The sequence below is a fragment of the Pristis pectinata genome, chromosome 3 (genome assembly GCF_009764475.1).
Source record: "Pristis pectinata isolate sPriPec2 chromosome 3, sPriPec2.1.pri, whole genome shotgun sequence".
NCBI lineage: Eukaryota > Metazoa > Chordata > Chondrichthyes > Rhinopristiformes > Pristidae > Pristis > Pristis pectinata.
The window spans coordinates 4,739,254-4,762,998 of NC_067407.1; the positions used below are offsets into that span (position 1 = coordinate 4,739,254).

Consider the following 23,745-nt stretch of genomic DNA (forward strand, 5'->3'; position numbering starts at 1 on the left):
TGGGCAAATGGGACTTGCTCGCTGGGCAACACAGTCGACATGGACGAGTTGGGCCGAAGGCCCCGTTTCTATGCTGTATGACTATGACTCTACCCTTAAGGCGATCTATTCTCTCCCAAGATACCCTTTTGCTCGTAATATGCATATAGCAAGTCTATTGCTCGTTTTTACTGAGACAATAGTAGGAGTTATCCCTGCAAACAGTGATGGTCTGTGACCTGCCAATCCACAAACCAAAATACAGGGAATGTCCCAGAATTCTTGAACCCATGGATGGTATCATTCAGAGGAAGGTGAGGCATTCATCCCCATTCTACGTGTGGGTTCTTTGAAATACATAGTGTACAAGCCCTGTCCTGCCCTGCAAAAGTCCTCCTTAAATCTATGTTGCTGGGTCAGTATCCAGAATTCTGAGTTCAAATCCTAATGTGGCATCTGGGAAATTTATCTTTAGTGAGGTAAATGAGTCTCAGATAAAAGGATAATGGGCTCTTTTGAGGACAGAGATGAGGAGAAACTGCTTTTCCCAGAGAGTAGTGAATTTGTGGAATTGTCTGCCTGGGGAAGCAGTAGAGGTTACCTCATTAAATATATGTAAGACACAGTTAGATAGATTTTTGCATAGTAGGGGAATTAAGGGTTATGGGGAGAAGGCAGGTAAGTGGATCTGAGTCCACAGCCAGATCAGCCATGACCTTATTGAATGGCGGAGCAGGCTCGACGGGCCAGATGGCCTCCTCCTGCGTCTATTTCTTATGTTCTTATGTTCATCTTTCACCTGGAGTTGTATGAACCTTCTAATGTCAAAAGCTTTGCTAATGTAGACAACGTCTACTGCCCTGCCCTCATCAATCCCCTTGGTCACCTCTTCCACAAACTACAATCTCGCTGGCCTAGCTGTTGCAGTCATTCTATGAGGCAGAGCCGTCCACAAGTGTGGACCGGGCCTCGGATGGTGGAAGCGATGGCCTCACCCATAGACCGCCTTGATGGCCTTCTGACAGCTCGCATTCTCATGTCTTTCTAAGTGTTTCCCAATGTCTCTGATGACAAGGGACGTTCGGAAGCAGAGACACAGGAGACTGTAGATGCTGGAATCTGGAGCAAAGTGCGAGCTGCTGGAGGGAAATGGACAGTCGATGTTTTGGGTCGAGACCCTCTTTCTGGACTGAAAGATAAAGGGGAGATCACGGAACATAGAACACTACAGCACAGTACAGGCCTTTCGGCCCACAATGTTGTGCCAGCATTTTACCCTGCTTCAAGATCTATCTAACCCTTCCCTCCCACATAGCCCTCCATTTCTCTATCATTCATGTGTCTAAGAGTCTCTTAAACGTCCCTAATGTATCTGCCCCCACAACCTCTGCTGGCAGTGCGTTCCACGCACCCACCACTCTCTGTGTAAAAAACTTACCCCTGACATCCGCCTTATACCTTCCTCCAATCACCTTAAAATTATGTCCCCTCATGTTAGCCTTTGTTGCCCTGGGAAAAAGTCTCTGACCTCCATCAAGTCACCTATTATCCTCCTCCTCTCCAAAGAGAAAAACCCTAGCTCACTCAACCTATCCTCATAAGACATGTTCTCCAATCCAGGCAGCATCCTGATAAATCTCCTCTGCACCCTCTCTAAAGCTTCCACATCCTTCCTATAATGAGGTGACCAGAACTGAACACAATACTCCAAGTGTGGTCTGACCAGAGTTCTATAGAGCTGCAACATCACCTTGCGGCTCTTGAACTCAGTACCCCGACTAATGAAGGCCAACACACCATACGCCTTCTTAACAACCCTATCGACCTGCGCGGCAACCTTGAGAGATAGTCAGCATAAGTAGGTGAGGAGGAGGGGTGGGTCTAGAGCTGGCAGGTGATAGGTGGATCCAGGTGAGGAGGGGCTGATGGGCAGACGGAGCCAGGTGGGGGAGGGAGGGGTGGAGGCAGTGACAGAATCGGGGAGGAGGCAGCAAAGGGCTACAGATGATGGAATCTGATGGGAAAGGAAAGTGGAGCCATTTAGAAGCAGTTGAGAAATGTTTAACTAATGTAAAAAATAGAAAGTTAGTAAAGAATAGTATAATAATGTAATTTAAAAACACATTCAACTTATGCAAATTAATCAAACATATTAATACTCCTTAAATGGAAGTAAAATGCAAACCCGTTCACCAAGTGTATCAAGCTCTTCAGCTCAGTTTTGGAAAAGTTGCTCAGTGCTGAGTCCAAGACAATGGTAGGAGAGGTACACTGCTAACTGATCTCATGTGCGGCCTGTGGGATACAGGTGTGGAATTCTGGAACCACAGCTGGCCAGCAGTTCGCGACAGAACTGACAGAGGGCTGCCGTGTCCATGAAACTACTGGACCGTTGTTTGCTGATGTCCTTCACTGGAGTGACCCTTTCCACTCTGGCCTCTTGTGTGGCTCCTGGTGCACCAGTGTGGTTGACTGAGGGAGGGGAATCTGCCATCCTTACCCACTCTGTCCTACATCTAAGGCCACAAGATCGCACAAGGTCACAAGACAAGGGAGCAGGAGTAGGCTATTCGGCCCATCGAGTCTGCTCCATGAGCTAAAGGAAAAGAAAAACAGAAAAAGAAAGAAAAAAGAAATGAGAAATGGGGAAAATAAAACTATTCCTTTCTAGCCCCAATTTCCGGCCTTATCCCCATATCCCTTGATACCTTGACTAATTAGATACCTATCAATCTCCTCCTTAAATGCCTCCAATGATTGGGCCTCCACTGCTGTACGTGGCAAAGCATTCCATAAATTCACTACCCTCTGGCTGAAGAAATTTCTCCTCATCCCTGTTTTAAACCTGTACCCTCTAATTCTAAGATTGTGCCCTCTGGTCCTGGACTCACCCACCAAGGGCAACAGCTTGGCCACATCTACTCTGTCCAGTTCTTTCAACATTTGAAATGTTTCTATGAGGTCCCCTCTCATTCTTCTGTACTCCGGTGAGTACAGTCCAAGAGCCGACAAACGCTCATCATATGTAAGTCCTTTCATTCCGGGAATCATCCTTGTAAATCTCCTCTGAACCCTCTCCAACATCAGCACATCATGGGGCCCAAAACTGCACACAGTATTCCAAATGAGGCCTCACTAGTGCCCCGTACAGCCTCATCAACACTTCCCTACTTTTATACACTATACCTCTTGAAATGGATGCCAACATAGCATTCGCTTACCTTACTGCCGATCCGACCTGGTGGTTAATCTTTAGGGTATCCTGCACGAGTACCCCCGAGTCCCTTTGTACTTCTTTGAATTTTCTCCTCTTCTAGATAATAATCTGCCCATTTATTTCTTTTTCCAAAGTGTACAACTGCACGTTTCTCAACATTGAATCTAATCTGCCATTTCCTTGCCCATTCTCCTAAACTATCCAGGTCTCTCTGCAACCTTCCTGTCTCCTCAATACTCCCTACTCCTCCACCTATCTTGGTGTCATCTGCAAACTTAGACACAAAACCATTTACTCCATCATCCAAATCGTTAATGTACAGGGTAAAAAGAAGCGGCCCCAACACCGACCCCTGCGGAACACCACTAGTAACCGGCAGCCAACCAGAACGGGATCTTTTTATTCCCACCCTTTGCTTTCTGCCAACCAGCCAATGCTCCACCCATTCTGTTATCTTACCTGTAATTCCATGACCTCTCATCTTATTAATCAGTCTCTTGTGCGGCACCTTGTCGAAGGCCTTTTGAAAGTCTAAATACACAACATCTACAGCCTCTCCCTTATCCACCCTACCTGAGATTTCCTCAAAAAATTCCAGTAGGTTGGTCAGGCAGGATCTTCCATTCACAAAACCATGCTGGCTTGGACCTATCCTGCCTTGCACCTCTAGGTGATTGATTCCTTGGAGACACAAGAGACTGGAATTGGAATTGGTTTATTATTGCCACATGTACAAGGTACAGTTAAAAAAAATTTAGTTTTGCATGCCATCCAGACAGATCATTTCAAAACAGAAGTATATTGAGGTAGTACAAAGGGAAAAGCAATTGCTGAATGCACAATATAGTGTTACAGTTACTGTTACAGAGAAAGTGCAGTGCAAGTAGACAATAAGGTACAAAGGCCACGACGAGGTAGATTGAGAGATCAAGAGTTCATTTTTAAAGGGTCATAAAGTCATATAGCATGGAAACAGGCCCTTTGGCCCAACTGGTCCATGCAAACCAAGATTCCCATTGAAGTTAGTCCCATTTGCCCTCTATGTTTGACCCATATCCCTCTAAACCTTTCCTATCCGAGTACCCGTCCAAGTACCTTTTAAATGTTGGTAATGTACCTTCCTCAACCACTTCCTCTGGCAGCTCATTCCATGTACCAACCACTCTCTGGGTGAAAAAGTTGTCCCTCTTATTGTACAAGAGGTCCATTCAAGAGTCTTATAACAGTGGGATGGAAGCTGTCCTTGCGCCTGAGTTCCGTGTGCCCAGAAAGAAATTAAATTGGTTTATTATTGTTGCATGTACCGAGGTACAGTGAAAAAGTGTCTTGCATACTGTTCATACAGATCAATTCATTACAACAGTGCATTGAGGTAGTACAAGGGAAAACAATAACAAAATGCAGAATAAAGTGTTACAGTTACAGAGAAAGTGCAGTGCAGGCAGACAAGAAGGTGCAAGTCCATAACGAGGTAGATTGTGAGGTCAAGAGTCCATCTTATTTTACCAGGGAACTGTTTAATAGTCCAAGGTAGGATAGATGTAAGTGAAGAGAAAGGTGTTTTATGTTTTATCCTCTGGTACTGTGGCTGAGTGGTCTAAGGTGCTGGATTAAAGCTCCAGTCTCCATGGAGGCACAAGTTCAAATCCCACCACTGCCATTGGGTGGATACCTATTTTGAGGGCAGGCACGGTAGTGTAGCGGTTAGTGTGACACTATTACAGCGTTGGTGACCCCGGTTCAATTCCTGCCGCTGCCTGTAAGGAGTTTGTACGTTCTCCCCGTGTCTGCATGGGTTTCCTCCGGGTGCTCCAGTTTCCTCCCACATTCCAAAGACGTACGGGTTAGGAGGTTGTGGGTATGCTATGTTGGCACCGGAAGCGTGGCGACACTTGCAGGCTGCCCCCAGAACAGTCTACGCAAAAGATGCATTTCACTGTGTGTTTTGATGTACCTGTGACTAATGAAGAAATCTTATCTTATTCTCAGGTAGGATCCAAAGGAACCCCCCGGCATCAAGGAAAAAGCCATCCCCTTCAATGTCACCAACTACACCTGTGCCAATCAGACGCTCTACCTCCTGCCCCCGTTCCATTGCTTCCCTGGCAACGCCACCACAATCACAGGCGGCAGAGCCACGATCCACATCCGCCAAACCCGCCATGCCCTTGTCCAGACTGGCGTCAGGCTCTCGGTCGCAATCTCTGAATCGCAACACCATTACCCAGCAGATGCCACACAGTACCAGCCTGGGCACCATCCATTCAGGACCGGTAAGCACTGGAGTCACCTCTAAGGTCCTCCGTTGGTCACAGTGCTGGTGACTCTCGCTAACAATCCCGCCGTGCCTTGCTCAGCTGGCTTTGAACTTTAATAGAGTGTGCAGTGAATCATTAATGCAGAGTGAAATTGTCACTGGACCAGGGTATGGCTTGTAGCAACGAGAAATGGTGTAGTGGCTTACTGGTAAGTTACTAATAGCCAAAGTATTGGACTCATTGATCCCGAGTGAGTTTGACGCCCACTTTTGATAATGAAATAAATGTGGAATTTTGCAAAAAGAAACCAAATCCCAGTAAAGCATAAAGTGATGAGATTATTGAAAGCACCTGGTGGTTCACCAATGGAAAGGAAATGTTTCATCCTCACTTGGTTTGTCCCACATGTGACTCCAGACCCACACCAATCTGGTTTTCTCTTAATTTGCTTCTCAGTTTAGAGGCAATAAGGTTTGGTCAATAAGTTCCAGCTTTGTGAACAAATAGATTTAAAAAAAATGTACTCAGCAGTGACTGCTACGAATTTCAGATTGTTGCGGGTATTCCTGCCCTCCACAACAATGATTGGTTTGGCACAGAGAGAATCTATATTAACTGTTGGTTAACTTTATTGGTTCAGTTAAAGACAGGCATACAATTCATACAGTTCGGTTAAAAGTAAGCATGTTGCACCAGGCTAACTGTCTGTACATACACCCACTATGTTTCCTGGACACTTGGGGGCTTTTAAGAGGGGCTTGGATGGGCACACAAATGAGAGGAAAATAGAGCGATATGGGCATTCTGTCGGTAGGAGGGATTAGCTATGTCGGCTCAACATTGTGGGCTGAAGGGCCTGTTCTGTGCTGTACTGTTCTATGTTCTATGTTCCTTGTACAGTCAATCAGAATAGGAAGGTCAATACCTGGGAATATGAGCTCACGCTGGCCAGGAGTCCCTCTTGATCCTGATGTAATCTCCACATTTCCGGCATGGGGGGAGGGGGGGTTATCCAATTCCGCAATGGTTGGTCTCCAGAGTTTTCGCTGCTTCTACACCCAAAATACCCCATTGTTACCCCCTCTCTTATTGGTTCTGCACCACTATGTTTCAATTTCATTGGTTCTGTCTTATCCGGCTAGCCAGGGCTACGGCAAGATTACCTCATTGATCTTCTCCCAGATGACTTGTGCCTCCTGTCCTCTTCTGTTGTTTTTCCCAAAGTTGGGTTGATTCAAACCAGGTTCATCCAGCTCAGATCAACTGAGCTAGGGCTACCTCCATTCACAGACATCTCAAGCTGGTGACTGGGCTCAGGTCACCTCCATTCACAGACATGCTCTTCTCATAAATCTGTAGTTTTTCTGGCCAACAAAATGCCAATATTTATTTTATAATCAGTGCTGACACACTTCCCCTATCTCTGTAAACTCCTCCAATCCAACAAGCCCAATTACTCCTCCAATTTTAGTTCTTTCTCATGTCTGATTGTTGACCACCAGGCCCTGTGCTGCGTGGGCCCCAAGCTCAGCAATTCCTTCCCGAGATCTCTCCACCTGTCTCTCACCTTCAAACCTATCTCCTTAATGCAAAATCTGACTTTACACCACTTATTACATGCCTGAGCCTCTAAGGTGTGCTTTGGAATCTTATATTATGGCAAGGGTTTTAAGTAAATTTGAATTGTCATCGATAATTATCAAGCTCCAACAGATGGCCCTTTAATAAAACAGAAAATCATGAATTCAGTTCTTTATAGAGTTAAAGTCATACAACACAGAAACAAGTTCTTCAGCCCAACTGGTCCAAGCCAACCAAGATACCCATCCAAGCTAGTTCCATTAGCTGGTGTTTGGCTCATATCCTTCTAAGCCTTTCCTATCCATGTATCCATCGAACTGTGCTTTAAAAGCTGTCATTGTACTTGTCTCAATGCAGCTCATTTCACATATGCACCACCCTCTGTATAAAAAAGTTGCCCCTCAAGTTCCGATTAAATCTTTCCCCTCTCACCTAAATCTTAAAATAAGTAGTTCTTGATTCCCCAACCCTGGGAAAAAGACTGATTGCATTCACCCTGTCTGTGCCCCTTGTGGTTTTATACACCTCTATAAGATCACCTCTCAGTTTCCTATGCTCTTAGGAAAAATTCCTAGCCCATCCAACCTCTCCCTATAACTCAGTCCCTCAAATCCTGGCAACATCCTTGTAAATCTTTTCTGCACTCTTTCCAGTTTAATAACATCTTTCCTATAGCAGGGTGACCAAAACTGAACCAATATTCCAGATGCTGACTCACCAGTGTCTTGTACAACTGGACCATAACCTCCCAACTTCAGTACTCAATGCATGGGCTCCTATATAAGATAAGATATCTTTATTAGTCACATATACGTTGAAACACACAGTGAAATACATCTTTTGCGTAGCGTGTTCTGGGGGCAGCCCGCAAGTGTCGTCACACTTCCGGCGCCAACATAACATGTCCACAACTTCCTAACCCGTACGTCTTTGGAATGTGGGAGGAAACCGGAGCACCCGGAGGAAACCCACGCAGACACGGGAGAACGTACAAACTCCTTACAGACAGCGGCCGGAATTGAACCCGGGTCACTGGCGCTGTAAAGCGTTACGCTAACCGCTACACTACCGTGCCTGCCCTGTAGAATGCCCTTCTAAACTCAATGCCCTGACTGATGAAGGCCAACGTGCCAAAAGCCTTCTTCACCACCCTGTCTACCTGTGACTCCACTGTCAGGGAACCATGTACCTGAACTCCAGGGTCGCTCTGTTTTACAACACTCCCCAGGGTCCTACCGTTCGCTGTGAAAGTCCTATATTGATTTGACTTTCCAAAATACAACACCTTGCACTTATCTGAATTAAACTCCATTTGCCATTCCTCAGCCCACTTACCCAGCTGAACAAGACCCCCCCCCCCGTAATTTTTGATAACCTTCTTCACTGTCAGCGATGCCACCTATTTGCAATTTTGGTGTAATTTTTCTTAAAGGGAATTGGGTAAATGCTCCAAAGGGAAGTATGTGTAAGATCGTGGACAAAGGGCAGGTGATGAGACCAGGTGGAAATGGGAATGATGTTCTGAATGAGAAGTAGCAAGAGGAAGACACCTCGGGTTGTACCGTTCTGAAGGGGTGCAAGTACAGAGAGTCCTGGTGGGGATGAGTATTCACAAATCTTTCAAGGTAGGAAGATAAGTTGATAAGGAAGAAACACATCGATTATTTGTCTTTGGAAGCTGGTGGGCACAATGGCACATCGGTTAGACCCATTGTCTCACAACTCCAGTGACCCAGGTTCAATCCTCAGCTCGGGTGTTGTCTGTGATTGCATGGGTATCCTCCGGGTGGTCTGGTTTCCTCCCACACCCCAGAGACGTGCAGGTTGGTAGGTAAATTGGCCGGTGTAAAATTGCCCTCAAAGTATCGATGAGTTGTTGACCCCTGGCCAACAGAGTGGTGGAATCAGAGGGGAGTTAATGGAATGTGGGAGAGAATCAGATGGAATTCGAGTAGGATTAGTATAAAAATGGGTACTTGATGGTCAGCATAGTCTCAGTAAGCTGAAGAACCTGTTTCTGAGCTGCATATCTCTATGATTGGCATAGATGTTTCTGTGCTCTATGGTTCTATGCCATTGAATGCAAAAATAAGGAAGACTTGCTAAACCTTTTTATAATGCACTGGGTTGGACTCAAGCTGTGGTGTAGTGTCTGTTTCTCGGTGTCAGGGGAATGTTATAGGCATCAGAGAGAGTGCAGAGGGGGCTCCTGGGATAAAGATGGAGATGACGTTTGGTGACAAGGAGGAAGTGGGAACTGTGTTGGGTGAAAGGGAGATCTGATGGTGAAATTCAGATCCATACTCAGCCTTGATCGAATGGCGGAGCAGACTTGATGGGCCGAATGGCCTAATTCTGGTCTTATACTTGGTTTTAACAGAATAAATAGATGCTACTTGATCTGTCAAGGGGCTCAGTAATCCTTGGGCAGAGCTCGCAATCATCGGCTAAAGGAGTAGTGGCCTATTGAGAATTTATTTTAACAGAGATTGGAATGGACTCCTTAACTGGGGGGCTGGAAACAGTTGTTGTCGGGAATTCCAAAAGGCAATTTGGAGAGGAGTAATCTGCAGGGGAGGGGCAGGGAGGTAGAATAGCTGGTAAACAACGGACAGAAGCTTCAAATGACCCAGCACAGGCATGAAAATGACCTCCCGTAATGTTATGAGAGTTTATGATTCTAACTCTTCTAACTAACTTGTTCTTTCTTTTTCTTTTCCTCTCTCCTGTTCTTCCTTCGTTCTTTCCTTTCGGTTCCTTTTCCTTTCTTTTTTGTCATTTCACTCATTCCTTTTCTTCCATTTTCCCACCATCCTTTGCTCCTTCCCTGCTGTATATCTACTTACCTATCCATCGCTCCCTCTCTTTATCTCCCTCCCTCCCTCCCTCCCTCCCTTCCTCCCTTCCTTCCCTCCCTTCCCTCCTCCCTTCCTCCCTTCCTTCTTCCTCCTTTCCTTCCTTCCTTCCTTCCTCCCTCCCTCCCTCCCTTCCCTCCTCCCTTCCCTCCTCCCTTCCTCCCTTCCTTCTTCCTCCTTTCCTTCCTTCCTTCCTTCCTTCCTCCCTCCCTCCCTTCCCTCCTCCCTTCCCTCCTCCCTTCCTCCCTTCCTTCTTCCTCCTTTCCTTCCTCCCTTCCTTCCTTCCTTCTTCCCTCCCTCCCTCCCTTCCTTCCTCCCTCCCTTCCTTCCTCCCTCCCTCCCTCGCTTCCTTCCTTCATCCCTCTCTCCCTTCCTTCCTCCCTCCCTCGCTCCCTTCCTCCTTTCCTTCCTTCCTCCCTTCCTTCCTCCCTTCCTTCCTCCCTTCCCTCCTCCCTTCCTCCCTTCCTTCTTCCTCCTTTCCTTCCTTCCTTCCTTCTTCCTCCCTTCCTTCCTTCCTCCCTCCCTCCCTTCCTCCCTTCCTCCCTCCCTTCCTCCCTCCCTTCCTTCCTCCCTCCCTCCTCCCCTCTCTTCCTCCCTCCCTCCCTCGCTTCCTTCCTTCCTTCCTCCCTCCCTTCCTCCCTCCCTCCCTTCCTTCCTCCCTCCCTCCCTCCCTCCCTTCCCTCCCTCCTTCCTTCCTTCCTTCAGGGGAAATCTCGGCAGCACAGAGAGAGATCCCCAAACCTCTGGAAGGGAAAGGTAATTGACTCGGTCTACCCTTAGCTTAGGTGTGATTGGACTGAAACTTCTTTCTGCCCTACCTCTGCTGAATTCAGGTACAACCATTCCAACCTTGATCCTTCTTACCAGTGATAACAACAGAACTTCACCTCAATGCACCGACGAATGCGTTGAAAAGACCGTGCATCACAGAAAATGAATGGCTCCCACAGGGGTAGCTCCGAGCTCAGTACTTTTGCCAGCGGTGGTGTTTTTAGTAACCCTGACCTCGAATTAATAAGATCTTTTTCTGCATTTTTAGCGTGTCTCCTTTGTGAATTTTAGAACAAAGGAGCAGGAAGAAGAATTGACTAAAGAAACGCAGGTGGCTCTCAATGAGATGAGAATCAAGTTCCCTGGGAAATCAAATGAAGAAGCTGAGGTGCTGCTGGATGAGGTGAGTCATCAGTGGGGTTTTGGTCCATGTGGCAGCTTCTGCTGTACGGTTCCCAAGTGACCCTCTAAATGCCTTGACTTAATTCATGAAGAGATAGATTAAGTATTTATAAATCCTCAGAAGCATGATGTAACTGGCAAAAATTGTCTCAGCGTCGACACTGAGGCTGCTTTTTCCACCTCTGTAACATCACCTACCTCAGCTAACCTGAGTGTTCTGATGCCCAGTTAAACTAACTGGGCGGGCACGGTAGTGTAGTGGTTAGCATAACGCTATTACAGTGCCAGCGACCCGGGTTCAATTCCAGCCACTGTTCGTAAGGAGTTTGTACGTTCTCCCAGTGTCTGCGTGGGTTTCCTCCGGGTGTTCCGGTTTCCTCCCACATTCCAAAGACGTACGGGTTAGGAAGTTGTGGACATGCTATGTTGGTGCCGGAAGCGTGGCGACACTTGTGGGCTGCCCCCAGAACACTCTATGCAAAAGATGTATTTCACTGTGCGTTTCGATGTGCATGTGACTAATGAAGATATCTTATCATTGCATAAGGGAACTGTTCAATAGTCTTATCACAGTGGGATAGAAGCTGTCCTTGAGCCTGGTGGTACGTGCCCTCAGTCTCCTGTATCTTCTGCCTGATGGAAGAGGAGAGAAGAGAGAATGACCCGGGTGGGTGGGGTCTTTGATTATGCTGGCTGCTTCACCAAGGCAGCAAGAAGTATAGACAGAGTCCATGGAGGGGAGGCTGGTTTCCGTGATGTGCTGGGCTGTGTCCACAACTCTCTGCAGTTTCTTATGGTCCTGGACCGAGCAGTTGCCTTACCAAGCCATGATGCATCCAGATAGGATGCTTTCTGTGGTGCATCAATAAAAGTTGGTGAGGGTCAAAGGGGACATGCCAAATTTCTTTAGCCTCCTGAGGAAGTAGAGGTGCTGGTGAGCTTTCTTGGCCGTGGCGTCTACATGGTTGGACCAGGACAGGCTATTGGTGATGTTCACTCTTATACAGCAGGGAAAGAGGCCCTTCGGCCCAACTTGTCCATGTCGACCAAGTTACTTCCTGAGCTAGTCTCATTTGCCAGTATTTGGCCAATATCCCTCTTTCCATCGACCTGTCCAACTGTTTTTTAAACATTATAATTGTAACCACCTCTATCACTTCCTCTGCTCCATATACCCACCAGCCTAAGGTTACCCCTCAAGTTCCTCTTAAATCTATGTCCTCTGTGCGAAAAACATGCCCCTCAGGTCCCCTTTAAATCTTGCCCCTCTCACCTTAAACCCCTGCTGTCTAGTTTTAGACTCACCCACCCTGGATATGTTGAGGAAGGACCTTGAGAACAAGTCTAAAGATCCTGGAATGTTGCAGAGCTGTAGATAACATGGTTAGGAAGGCATATGGGGGTACTGGCCTTCATTAGTCAGGGCACTGAGTGCAGAAGGTGGGAGTGATAGTGGTCAGACCTCAGCTGGAGTACTACACGCAGTTCTGGTCACCAATATATAGAAAGGAGATGATAGCACTGCAGAGGGTGCAGAGGAGATTCACCAGCATGTTGCCCACAATGTTTAGTTATGAGGAGAGACTGAAGAGGCCTGGTCTGTTCTACCTAGTGCAGAGAAGGTTAAGAGGAGACATGACTGAGGTAATTACAAGGGGGGGTATAGATAGGGTAGACTGCAGGAAGTTTCTCCTCACAGTCCCCATGTAACTTTTGCCTCTTCATGTAAATCTGTGACCTTTGCTCCTCGAACCACCCAGTGTGGGAACAGTTCCCCTCTCTACACTATCTACACCAGTCATGATCTTGCCCACTTCCATCAAACCTCTCCTCAAACGTCTTTGCTCCAAGGACAACATACAACCTTCCTGCATCTTTCACCCAGAGTTTTAAATTGGTGCCCCCGGTCACTGTAACATCAGCTAGTGGGAACCTAGATTGGATGTGACCTCAACTCAGACCCGACCAACTCCAGTCATCCAGACCCCACCCACCCTCAGGTCCCAAGTGAAGCCGTCGGCAATTAGCAGGTGGTTCAAGAACTGGCAAGGCAGGGACTGGATAATACGGAGAGTCCTTGTTTCAGGATGGACTTCATCCCTGTGGATTCATTGCAGAGTTACGCCACCTTATGGTGATTTTGCTTACAACACTGTGAATTAAGAGAAATACATAGAGTGGACAGCCAGTGCCTCTTTTCCAGGGCACCAATGCTCAATACAAGAGGGCATGGCTTTAAAGTAATGGGTGGGAAGTTCAAAGGAGATATCAGAGGAAGGTTTTTTTACCCAGAGAGTGGTTGGGGCGTGGAATGCACTGCCTGGGGCGGTGGTGCAGGCAGGTACATTGGACAGGTTCAAGAGATTACTAGATAAGCATATGGAGAAATTTAAAATAGAGGGATATGTGGGAGGAAGGGGTTAGATAGTCTTAGGCGAGGTTTAAAGGTCAGCACAACATTGTGGGCCGAAGGGCCTGTATTGTGTTGTACTGTTCTATGTTCTATGAACACAACAGAGATTTATTCACCTGAGATTGAACCAAACAAGTTCCTGAATTTACATAGGGTGAACGTGAAGAGGATGTTTTTCCTTGTTGGAAAATTCAGAATTAGAGGTTTACGGTTTAAAAATAATGGGTCATCCTTTTTGGACAGAGATGAGGAGAAATTTTTTTCTGTTAGATGGTGGTGAGTCAAGTCCAGCTTCAACTCTTGAAGAAGATCTGGTGTCCTGTGTGGTTCAATCACACAGTGACTCCACTGGCCACTTGACTGGAGGAGATAATACTGTCCCTCGGACAGTTTATCTGGCTTATATTCTCTGCTATCCTGTCATGTCATGGAGTTATATAGCACGGAAACAGGCCTTTGGCCCACCTTGTCCATGCTGACCTGAGCTAGTCCTATTTGCCTGCGTATGGCCCATATCTCTCTAAACTTTCCTATCCATGTACCTGTCCAAGTGTCTTTTAAATATTGCTAATGTGCCTGCCTCAACCATTTCCTCTGGCAGCTCGTTCCACAGACCCACCACCCTCTGTGTGAAAAAATTGCCCCTCACATCCACTTTAAATCTTTCCCGTCACTTTAAACCTGTGCCCTCTAATTGTAGACTTGCCTACCCTGGGGAAAATGAGTGTGACTATTCACCTTATCTATGCCCCTTGTGGTTTTATAAACCTCTATCAGGTCACCCCTCAGCCTCCTTCGCTCCAAGGAAAATGATCCCAGCCTATTCAGCCTCTCAAGGCCTCCAGTCCCGGCAACATCCTTGTGTATCTTATCTACACTGTCTCCAGCTTAATCACATTGTGATGTTTGGTTTTCTGCTCACTAACCTTTCCAATTCCTCTCACAGATACTGGACAACTGGAAATATCACAAACCTAAGGTGGCTTCCTATTGGTTGGTGAAACTGGACTCCACAAAGCAGCGCAAGGTCAGTCTAGCTGTTTGCTTCCAGAGAACCTGTGTGGAGTTTGCACGTTCTCCCTGTGGCTGCATGGCTAGCGCCCCAGGTACTCCAGTTTCCTCCCACATTCCAGAGACATAGAATTATATAGCATGGAAACAGGCCCTTTGGCCCAACTCATCCATGCTGACCAAGGTGCCTACCTGAGCTAGTCCCATTTGCCTACGTTTGGACCCGTATCCGTCTGAACCTTTCCTATCCATCTAGCTGCTCAAATGTCTTTTAAGTGTTGTAATTGTACCTGCATCTACCACTTCCTCTGTCCTGATGCAGGGTTTTGACTCAAGACGTCGACAATTCCTTTCCTCCCACAGATGGTGCGTGACCCGTTGAGTTCTTCCAGCAGTTTGCTTGTTGTGTCTATCCATGTTCCTGTCCAATTGTCTATTAAACGTTATAACTGTACCTGCCTCTACCACTTCCTCTGGCAGCTCGTTCCACATACCCACCACCCTCTGTGTGAAAAATCCATCCCTCAGAATTCCTTCAAATTCTTCCCCTCTCACCTTAAACCCGTGCCCTCTAGTCTTAGACTCCCCTACCCTGGGAAAAAGACTATCGATCCTATCTATGTCCCTCATAACCTTCTGAACCTCTGCAATGTCACCCCTCAGCCTCCCATGTTCCAGTGAGAATAAACCAGCCTCTCCAATCCCTCCTCATAACTGTAGGCAACATCTTGGTGAATCTCTTCTGCACTCTCTCTATTGCTGCCACATCCTTCCTGTAGTGTAGCAACCAGAACTGTACACAACCCTGCAATTGCAGGCTGACCAATGTTGTGTACAGCTACAACATGACATCCCAACTCTTGTAAACTTATGTAACCCAAACAGTGATTGAATGTGGGATCTTCCTGCTCTTTATAACTCACTTTCTAACCGCCAGAGCTAATGAGATCCAGAGTCTTGTTAACCATAAGACATAGGAGCAGAATTAGGCCATTCGGCCCTTCGTGTCTGCTCCGCCATTCGATCATGGCTGATTTATTTTTCCCTCTCAACCCCATTCTCCTGCCTTCTCCCTGTAACCTTTGATGACCTTACTAATCAAGAACCTCTGCTTTAAATATACCCAATGACTTGGCCTCTGCAGCCGTCTGTGGCAATGAATTCCACAGATTCACCACCCTTTGGTTAAAGAAATTCCTTCTCATCTCTGTTCTAAAGGGATGTCCTTCTATTCTGAGGTGTGCTCTATAGTCCTAGACTCTCCCACTACTGGAAACATCCTCTCCATGTCCACTCTATCCAGGCCTTTTAATATTCAGTAGATTTCAATGAGATCCCCCGCCCCCCATCCTTCTAAACTCCAGTGGTCGAGGGCCCAGAACCATCAATGCCTATGTTCTAACCTGCACTGTCCATTTGTACATTACCTCGGTGCCTGTCGACATACACCAGCTCATGTTTGCAGAACCCCTCAAATACACTGTACCCCACATTAAATCAGTTTGGCTAATGGAAACTCGCCCTTATTGAATGCACAAAACACTACCAAAAAATCTGAGGCACAGAATAAAAATTTGCTCTTACGGAATTTATGTGAAAACAATAAACACAAATTGTCTGCAGAGAACTGAACTACTTACCAAGGACAATGATAGCATTCTGCCCGTTTATAGCGGGAAGCCACTTGAAAGATTTGCTTTGGAAACTGGCAAGGCAATTTCTTCTATTGATACCTGTACAACAATATTTTATCAAACAATGTAACATCCATTTCTAGTTAATTGAAACAACAACCCTTTCTCTTCTGTATACAATTGAACATAGAACATTACAACACTGTACAGGCCCTTCGGCCCACAACGTTGTGCCAATATTTTATCCTGCTCTGAGATCTATCTAACCCTTCCCTCCCACATAGCCCTCCATTTCGCTATCATTCATGTATCTATCTAAGAGTCTCTTAAATGTCCCCAGTGTATCTGCCCCCACAACCTCTGCCGGCAGTGCGTTCCACGCACCCACCACTCTCTGTGTAAAAAACTTACCCCTGACATCCCCCTTATACCTTCCTCCAATCACCTTAAAATTATGTCCCCTCGTGTTAGCCATTGTTGCCCTAGGAAAAAGTCTCTGACTGTCCACTCGATCTATGCCTCATCGTCTTGTACACCTCTATCAAGTCACCTCTCCTCCTCCTTATCACCAAAGAGAAAAGCCCAAGCTCACTCAACCTATCCTTATAAGACATGCTCTCCAATCCAGGCAACATCCTGGTAAATCTCGTCTGCACCCTCTCTAAAGCTTCCACATCCTTCCTATAATGAGGTGACCAGAACTGAACGCAATACTCGAAGTGGGGTCTAATCAGGGTTCTATAGAGCTGCAACATCACCTCGCAGCTCTTGAACTCAATGTCCTGACTAATGAAGGCCAACACACCATACGCCTTCTTAACAACCCTATCGACCTGTGTGGCATCCTTGCAGGATCCATGGATGTGGACCCCAAGATCCTTCTGTTCTTCCACACTGCAAAGAGAATCAGAATTCCCTGATCTATAGCCCATACACCCATGGGTGCCTTACTGTTGAGAGATAAACTTCCTGTAGGAACACATCTCCAGATAATAAGGGATTCAATGGAAAAAAAGGGTTTGTGCTATGGAAACTCACGATACGAATAGTTTTCTAGGAACGCAACCCCTCTGTAATGCAAGGGTACACTGTATAAGCTTCTTGTTTTTTTTTAAGTCCCTTTCGTCTTACTCCTTATCTCTGTAATGTAATCTAGTCCCAAAAGCCGTCTATAACTCTGTCCTCCTAGATTCTAAGAGGATCCTGAATTTCCATGGGTGCATTTTCAGCTAGCGAGGCAAATTCCTTCCATCTCTCCCTCCCTGTCGCTCTTTCCCTTTGTTTCTCTCTCTTTCTCTTTCTGTTCCTCTCCCCCTCTCTCTTCCTTCAAGAGAGTCTTAAAATCTATTGTTGACTTACCCATGCCACACTGTGTCAAATTTTGAAAGCTTTCCTCTCAACCTCCCTAATGATGTGTTACTATACTTAAGGAGTTATAGAAATAAAAGTTTTTTTGTACCTCTACAGCTTCTATGGGAAAAGATCTTCAGCCTTACAATGAGGAACTGTTGACTCTTTGTTGACTCTGGTGGCTTTGGAATTGGACTAACTTGCTGGGTCTTCCCATCACTGGCGACTGGAACATTGAAGCAGAAGGAGGCCATTCAACCCCTCAAACCTGTCCTATCCAACCACTGGGTCATGGCTGATTGATGTCTCCACTCCATTTACCTCCCTGAGTTAGAGTTGAGCAGAGATCCAATTCATGGATTTAGAATGAGGGTCGAAGGAAAGTGTAGGGTTTGTACAGAGAGTGGTAGCCCGGAACTTGCTGTCTGCTATCTCTCTAAACCTTTCTTACTCATGTACCTGTCCAAGTGCATTTTAAATTTTGTTAATGTACCTGCCTCAACCACTTCTTCTAGCACCTCATTCCATGCTCTGCATGAAAAAGTTGCCTCTCGGGATCTTGAGGGGCAACTTTTTCACACAGAGGGTAATATTTTTTGGAATACTCTGGAGCTGCCAGAGGAAGTGGTTGAGGCAGGTACAATAACTTTTCATATCCATGTCCTTGTCCAAATGTCTTTTAAAAGTTTAGAAGGTTCTGGGCCAAACGTGGGCCAACGGGACTAGCTTGGATGGGCATGGATTAGTTGAACAGAAGGGCCTGTTTCTGTGCTGTTTGACTCTATTGACTCTGCAGGGAAACTGCTGTTGGTCCCCGGATTCATCGTTGAAAGCTTCAAAGTGGCCTGAGCTGAAGTGGCAAAGGTTGCCCCACATAAACTCTCGTGGAGGCTGAAGCTTAATTGCAAAGGTTTTGAAGAGATGCAGACACACCATCCCCACTGCTTCACTGGGCAGTGTCAGCATAATCTGCAAGACTTTACGTGGTTATTGTAAAACGCTGCCTCAATTATTGTTACATGGACGTTAACCAGACATCAGTTGCAGTTCACTGCGGATGAAGATTTGAGAACAAGCTGCCCTGCTTCCAGTTTGGGACATCAGCAGGAGGGGTTATTGGACCTAATAAAACTTAAGGAAAGATGCTGATGTGGTCTTAAGAACATGGGAAGTTGGGAAAGCTTTGCCTGAGTATTCCAGCGTCGAGGTCTGCATACCTGTTGTCATAATAATTTGAATATTATGAGAAGATGTGCGGGCCAAGTATTTTTACACAGAGAGTGGTGGGTGCCTGGAACGCGCTGCCAGGGGTGGTGGTGGAGGCAGATTCGATAGAGGCATTCAAGAGGCTCTTAGATAGGCACATGGATGTGCAGAGAATGGAGAAATATGGACATTGTGTAGGCAGAAGGGATTAGTTTAGCTGGGCATCTGATAACTAATTTAGTTAGGTCAGTACAACATCGTGGGCTGAAGGGCCTGTTCCTGTGCTGTATGCTCTATGTTCTAATATTACAAGGCTTAAAAGTTTCCCAAGTGCTATTCCTCCATCTCCCACTTCCAGCAAAGGAAATTAAAAAGTTATGGAGCTACACAGCATAGAAACAGGCCCTTCGGCCCACCACACCCATGCTGACCTTTATGCCCATCTACACTAATCCCACTCACCTGCTTTAGGTCCATAACTGCACATTAGATCTGTATCCTTTGAAGTTTAGGAGAATGAGGGGTGATCTTATTAAAACATATAAGATCCTAAGGAGGCGGACAGAATGGATGTTGAGCTGTTTCCACTTGTGGGGGAACGGTGAACAAGGGACATAGTTACACAAAAAGGGGGCAGTCATTTAAGACTGAGGTGCATATGAATGTCTTCTGACAGAGGGTGGTAGACCTCTGGAATCCTCTACCCCAGAGGGTTGTGGAGGATCATTGGGGGTATTTGGTAATTGGTTTATTATTGTCATATACATCGAGATACAGTGAAAGGCTTTGTTTTGCATGCCATCCATGCAGAGCATTTCACAACATAAGTTCATCGAAGAAATACAGAAGTAAATACAGAATGCAGCATCGAATTTAGGTTTAAAAGAGTAGAACGATGCGATGAATAGATCTGCTGAGAGCAGCTTGCGAAGAATCACTGTGCTCCAATGCCATCTTTGCTTATGGATACATTATATACTTCAGTTAATTCTTCTTTAGCCTCCTCCATTCAAAGGAAAACAGACCTTGGCTATAAATGTTTGGATGAGGATGTCCATAAATGTTTGAAAGATCGGGGGACTGAGGCTGATGGGGAACTGGCACAGGAGAGGAGATGCGGCCTGGGGCAGATCAGCCATGATCATATTGAATGGCGGGGCAGGTTTTAGGGGCCGAGTGGCCTCCTCCTTCTCCTATTTTCTTGTGTTCTTATCCCTGGAATTCCTCTAGAAAGAGAACCAGCCAATATCCCTGCCCAGTCCTGGCCTCTTGTGCCTATACCAGCCTGGATCGAGCACTGATTAATGGGAAGAGCTTGGGATGGGTGAATCTCTTTCCAGTGGGCTATAATTTGTGGTGTATCACTAGTATCAATGCTGTGGCATTACAGTTGATGCAAATGACTTTGATGAGAGGAACAACTGTAATGTAGGAATCTTGGAACCAATTTCTGAAGAGCAATCACCACAAACAAATGGCAATGAAATTACAACCAGATAATCTGTTTTAGTGATGCTGGCTTAAGGATAACTATTGACCAGAGCACTAGGGAGATCTCCCCTGGTCTTTGCCCAGGTAGTTCCATCAGATCTCACACATCACAAGATCACAAGACAAAGGAGCAGAAGCAGGCCATTCGGCCCATCGAATTTGCTCCAAGGAAAATGGAAAAAGAAATGGGGAATGGGGAGAAAAAAAAATTGAGAGAAAAGACGTGACCTCAACTTCACATTTCTTCTGAAACTTGGAGACACAAGAGACTGCAGATGCTGGAATCTGGAGCAACAAACAATCTTCTGGAGAAACACAGCTGGTCGAGCAGCATCTGTGGAGGGAAAGGAATTGTCAGACTTTCAGGTCGAAAACCCTGCATCAAGACTAATGCAGGGTTTCGACCTGAAACGTCCACAATTTGGTATTGGTATTGGTTTATTATTGTCGCATGTACTGAGATACAGTGAAAAACTTAGTTTTGTATTCCATCCATAAAGATCATTTCAAAAAGTAAGTACTTTGAGGTAGTACAAGGGAAAAGCAATAACAGAATGCAGAATAAAGTGTAACAGCTACAGAGAAAGTGCAACGCAGGCAGACAATAAGGTGCAAGAGCCACGATGAGGTAGATTGTGAGGTCAAGAGCTTATCTTTAACGTACAAGAGGTCCATTCAATAGTCTTATAACAGCGGGACAGAAGCTGTCCTTGAGCCTGGTGGTACGTGCTTTCAGGCTTTTGTATCTTCTGCCTGACGAGAGGGGGGAGAAGAGAGAATGTCCGGGGTGGGTGGGGTCTTTGATTATGTTGGCTGCGTTACTGAGGCAGTGAAAAGTGTAGACAGAGTCCATGGAGGGGAAGCTGGTTTCTGTGATGGTCTGAGCTGTGCCTACAACTCTCTGCAATCTCTTGTTATCTTGGGCAGTGCAGTTGCCGTACCAAGCCGTGATTCACCCGGATAGGATGCTTTCAATGATCCAGCAATAAAAATCTCTTTCACCCCATGGATGCTGCTTGACCTGCTGAATTCCTCCAGCAGATTGTTTGTGTCTTCTGAAACTTGGCAACTCTGACAATGCAGCACTGCCTTGGTACTGCACTGGAAGGTTCACCCTGAATTATTGTCCCATGATTGGGACTGAACTCTCTGTCCGGAACGCTACTAACTCAACGATGGCTGACCCAACCATGCGTTGGACCACAGTTCAGGGAGAACGTAAGAAGCAGGAGCAAGAGTCAACCATTCGGCTCCTCAAGCCGACTCCATGCAATGAGATTGGGGGTGATCTAATCTTAACCTCAGCTCCACCTTACTGACTGATTCCTATAACTTGGACTCTCCTTAAGTCTAAAGCTCCACTCTAGATCTATGTTACAGTCTCATAGAGTCACACACCATGGAAAAAAGGCCATTCTGCCCACAACATCCACCTCTACCAGTGGACATTCAACCATGTTAATCCCACCTTCCAGCAATTGGTCCAATTTATGAACACCTGGACATATGAACGAACTCCCATAAATATTAAATTCAAAAGTCTGATGTACGTACACACGTTTGTTCCTACAGACAGCAGAACTAGTTTCCTCTCTCTCCCTACCTTCAGTAATTACATAGAACATAGAACACTACAGCCCAATACAGGTCCTTCGGCCCACTATGTTATGCCGACCTTTAAACCTCGCCTAAGATATCTGACCTCTTCCTCCCACATATCCCTCTGTTTTAAATCCCTCCACATGCTTATCTAGTAATCTCTTGAATTTGACCAATGTACCTGCCTCCACCACCACCCCAGGCAGCGCATTCCATGCCCCAACCACTCTCTGTGTAATTATTCTTTCTTATGTGCTTTGCATGCTATTTATTACAATACTGTGGAGGTTTGGTTACTATATCTAGTGATTTTTGTGTATTTTCCAACTTATGGACAAAATCAACTGTGAATGTCTGTAAAAACGGAACCTGTTCGACACCCAGGGTTGGCTTGTTTTAACTGAATAAATCATTTAACATAGAATCTGGTCACCCCATCATAGGAAAGATGTGGAAGTTATGGAGAAGGTGTAGAAGGGGTTCATCAGGATGTTGACTAGATTAGAGGGCATGAGATTTAAGGAGAAGCTGGAGAAACTTGGGTTGTTTCCTCTGCAATGGCAGATGCTGAGGAGAGATCTGATAGAAGTTTATAAGATTATGAGAGGGTAGACAGAGTCTTTTTCCCAGTGTTGAAATGTCTAATGCATTCAAGGTAAGTTCAGAAGAGATGTGAGGGGCAAGTTTTTTACACAGAGAGCGGTGGATACCTGGAACGCGCTGCCTGGGGTGGTGGTGGAGGCAGATACTATAGAGGGATTTAAGAGGCTTTTGGATAAGCACATGGATGTGCAGGGAATGGAGAGGTATGGACCATGTGCAGGCAGAAAGGATTAGGTGTCATTAGCTGAATTAGATCGACACATGGTGGGCCGAAGGGCTTGTTCCTGTGCTGTACTGTTCCATGTTCTATGTTCTAGAACAGCACAGCACAAGATTTAGATTTAGATATTTAAATTTAGATATCTTTATTAGCCACCTGTACACCAAAACACACAGTGAATACATCTTTTGCGTAGAGTGTTCTGGGGGCAGCCCGCAAGTGTCGCCACGCTTCCGGCGCCAACATAGCATGCCCACAACTTCCTAACCTGTACATCTTTGAAATGTGGGAGGAAACTAGAGCACCAGGAGGAAATCCACGCAGTCACGGAGAGAACGTACAAACTCCTTACAGACAGCGGCTAGAATTGAACCTGGGTCGCTGGCGCTGTAAAAGCATTACACTAAACGCTACACTACCGTGCCTGCCGAGAACAGGCGCCTCTGCCGACAATGTCTCTGGTGACCACGATGGAAAACAAAAGTAATCCCATCTGCCTGCACATGATCCATATCCCTCCATTCCCTTCATCTTGATGTGTCTGTCCAAATGTTTCTTAAACGTTGCTATCGTGTCTGCTTCCACCACCTCCCCGGCAAGTCCCCTTTGACCCTCACCAACTTTTATCGATGCACCATAGAAAGCATCCTATTTGGATACATCACGGCTTCGTACAGCAACTGCTCTGCCCAGGACCGCAAGAAACTGCAGAGAGTTGTGGACACAGCCCAGCGCGTCACGGAAACCAGCCTCCCCTCCTTGGACTTTGTCTTTACCTCTCACTGCCTTGGTGGAGCAGCCAGAATAATCAAAGACCCCACCCACCCAGGTCATTCTCTCTTCTCTCCTCTCCTATCAGGTAGAAGATACAAGAGTCTGAGGGCACGTACCACCAGACTTAAGGACAGCTTTTACCCCACTGTGTTAAAACTATTGAACGGTTCCCTTATACGATGAGATGGACTCTGACCTCACGATCTACCTGGTTGTGACCTTGCACCTTATTGCACTGCACTTTCTATGTGGCTGTGACACTTTACTCTGTACCGTTATTGTTTTTACCTGTACTACATCAATGCACTCTGTACTAACTCAATGTGTAATGAATTGACCTGTACGATCGGTATGCAAGACAAGTTTTATCACTGTACCTCC

The 23,745-nt window shown here is 46.1% G+C and overlaps 1 protein-coding gene across 7 annotated transcripts in view; it reads left to right on the plus strand.

Moving 5' to 3' along the window:
• The window catches only part of ttll7 (tubulin tyrosine ligase-like family, member 7), a 215,743-nt gene that overhangs the window by 163,428 nt on the left and 28,570 nt on the right, over window positions 1–23,745 (plus strand). For 6 of the 7 annotated variants that reach the window (XM_052010663.1, XM_052010662.1, XM_052010669.1 and 3 more), the window contains 4 exons: window positions 5,186–5,469; window positions 10,596–10,646; window positions 10,930–11,064; window positions 14,423–14,503. In XM_052010663.1, the coding sequence (XP_051866623.1) occupies window positions 5,186–5,469; window positions 10,596–10,646; window positions 10,930–11,064; window positions 14,423–14,503 (551 nt within the window). The remainder of the gene's footprint in view (window positions 1–5,185; window positions 5,470–10,595; window positions 10,647–10,929; window positions 11,065–14,422; window positions 14,504–23,745) is intronic. The other variant, XM_052010668.1, reaches the window with a different exon arrangement.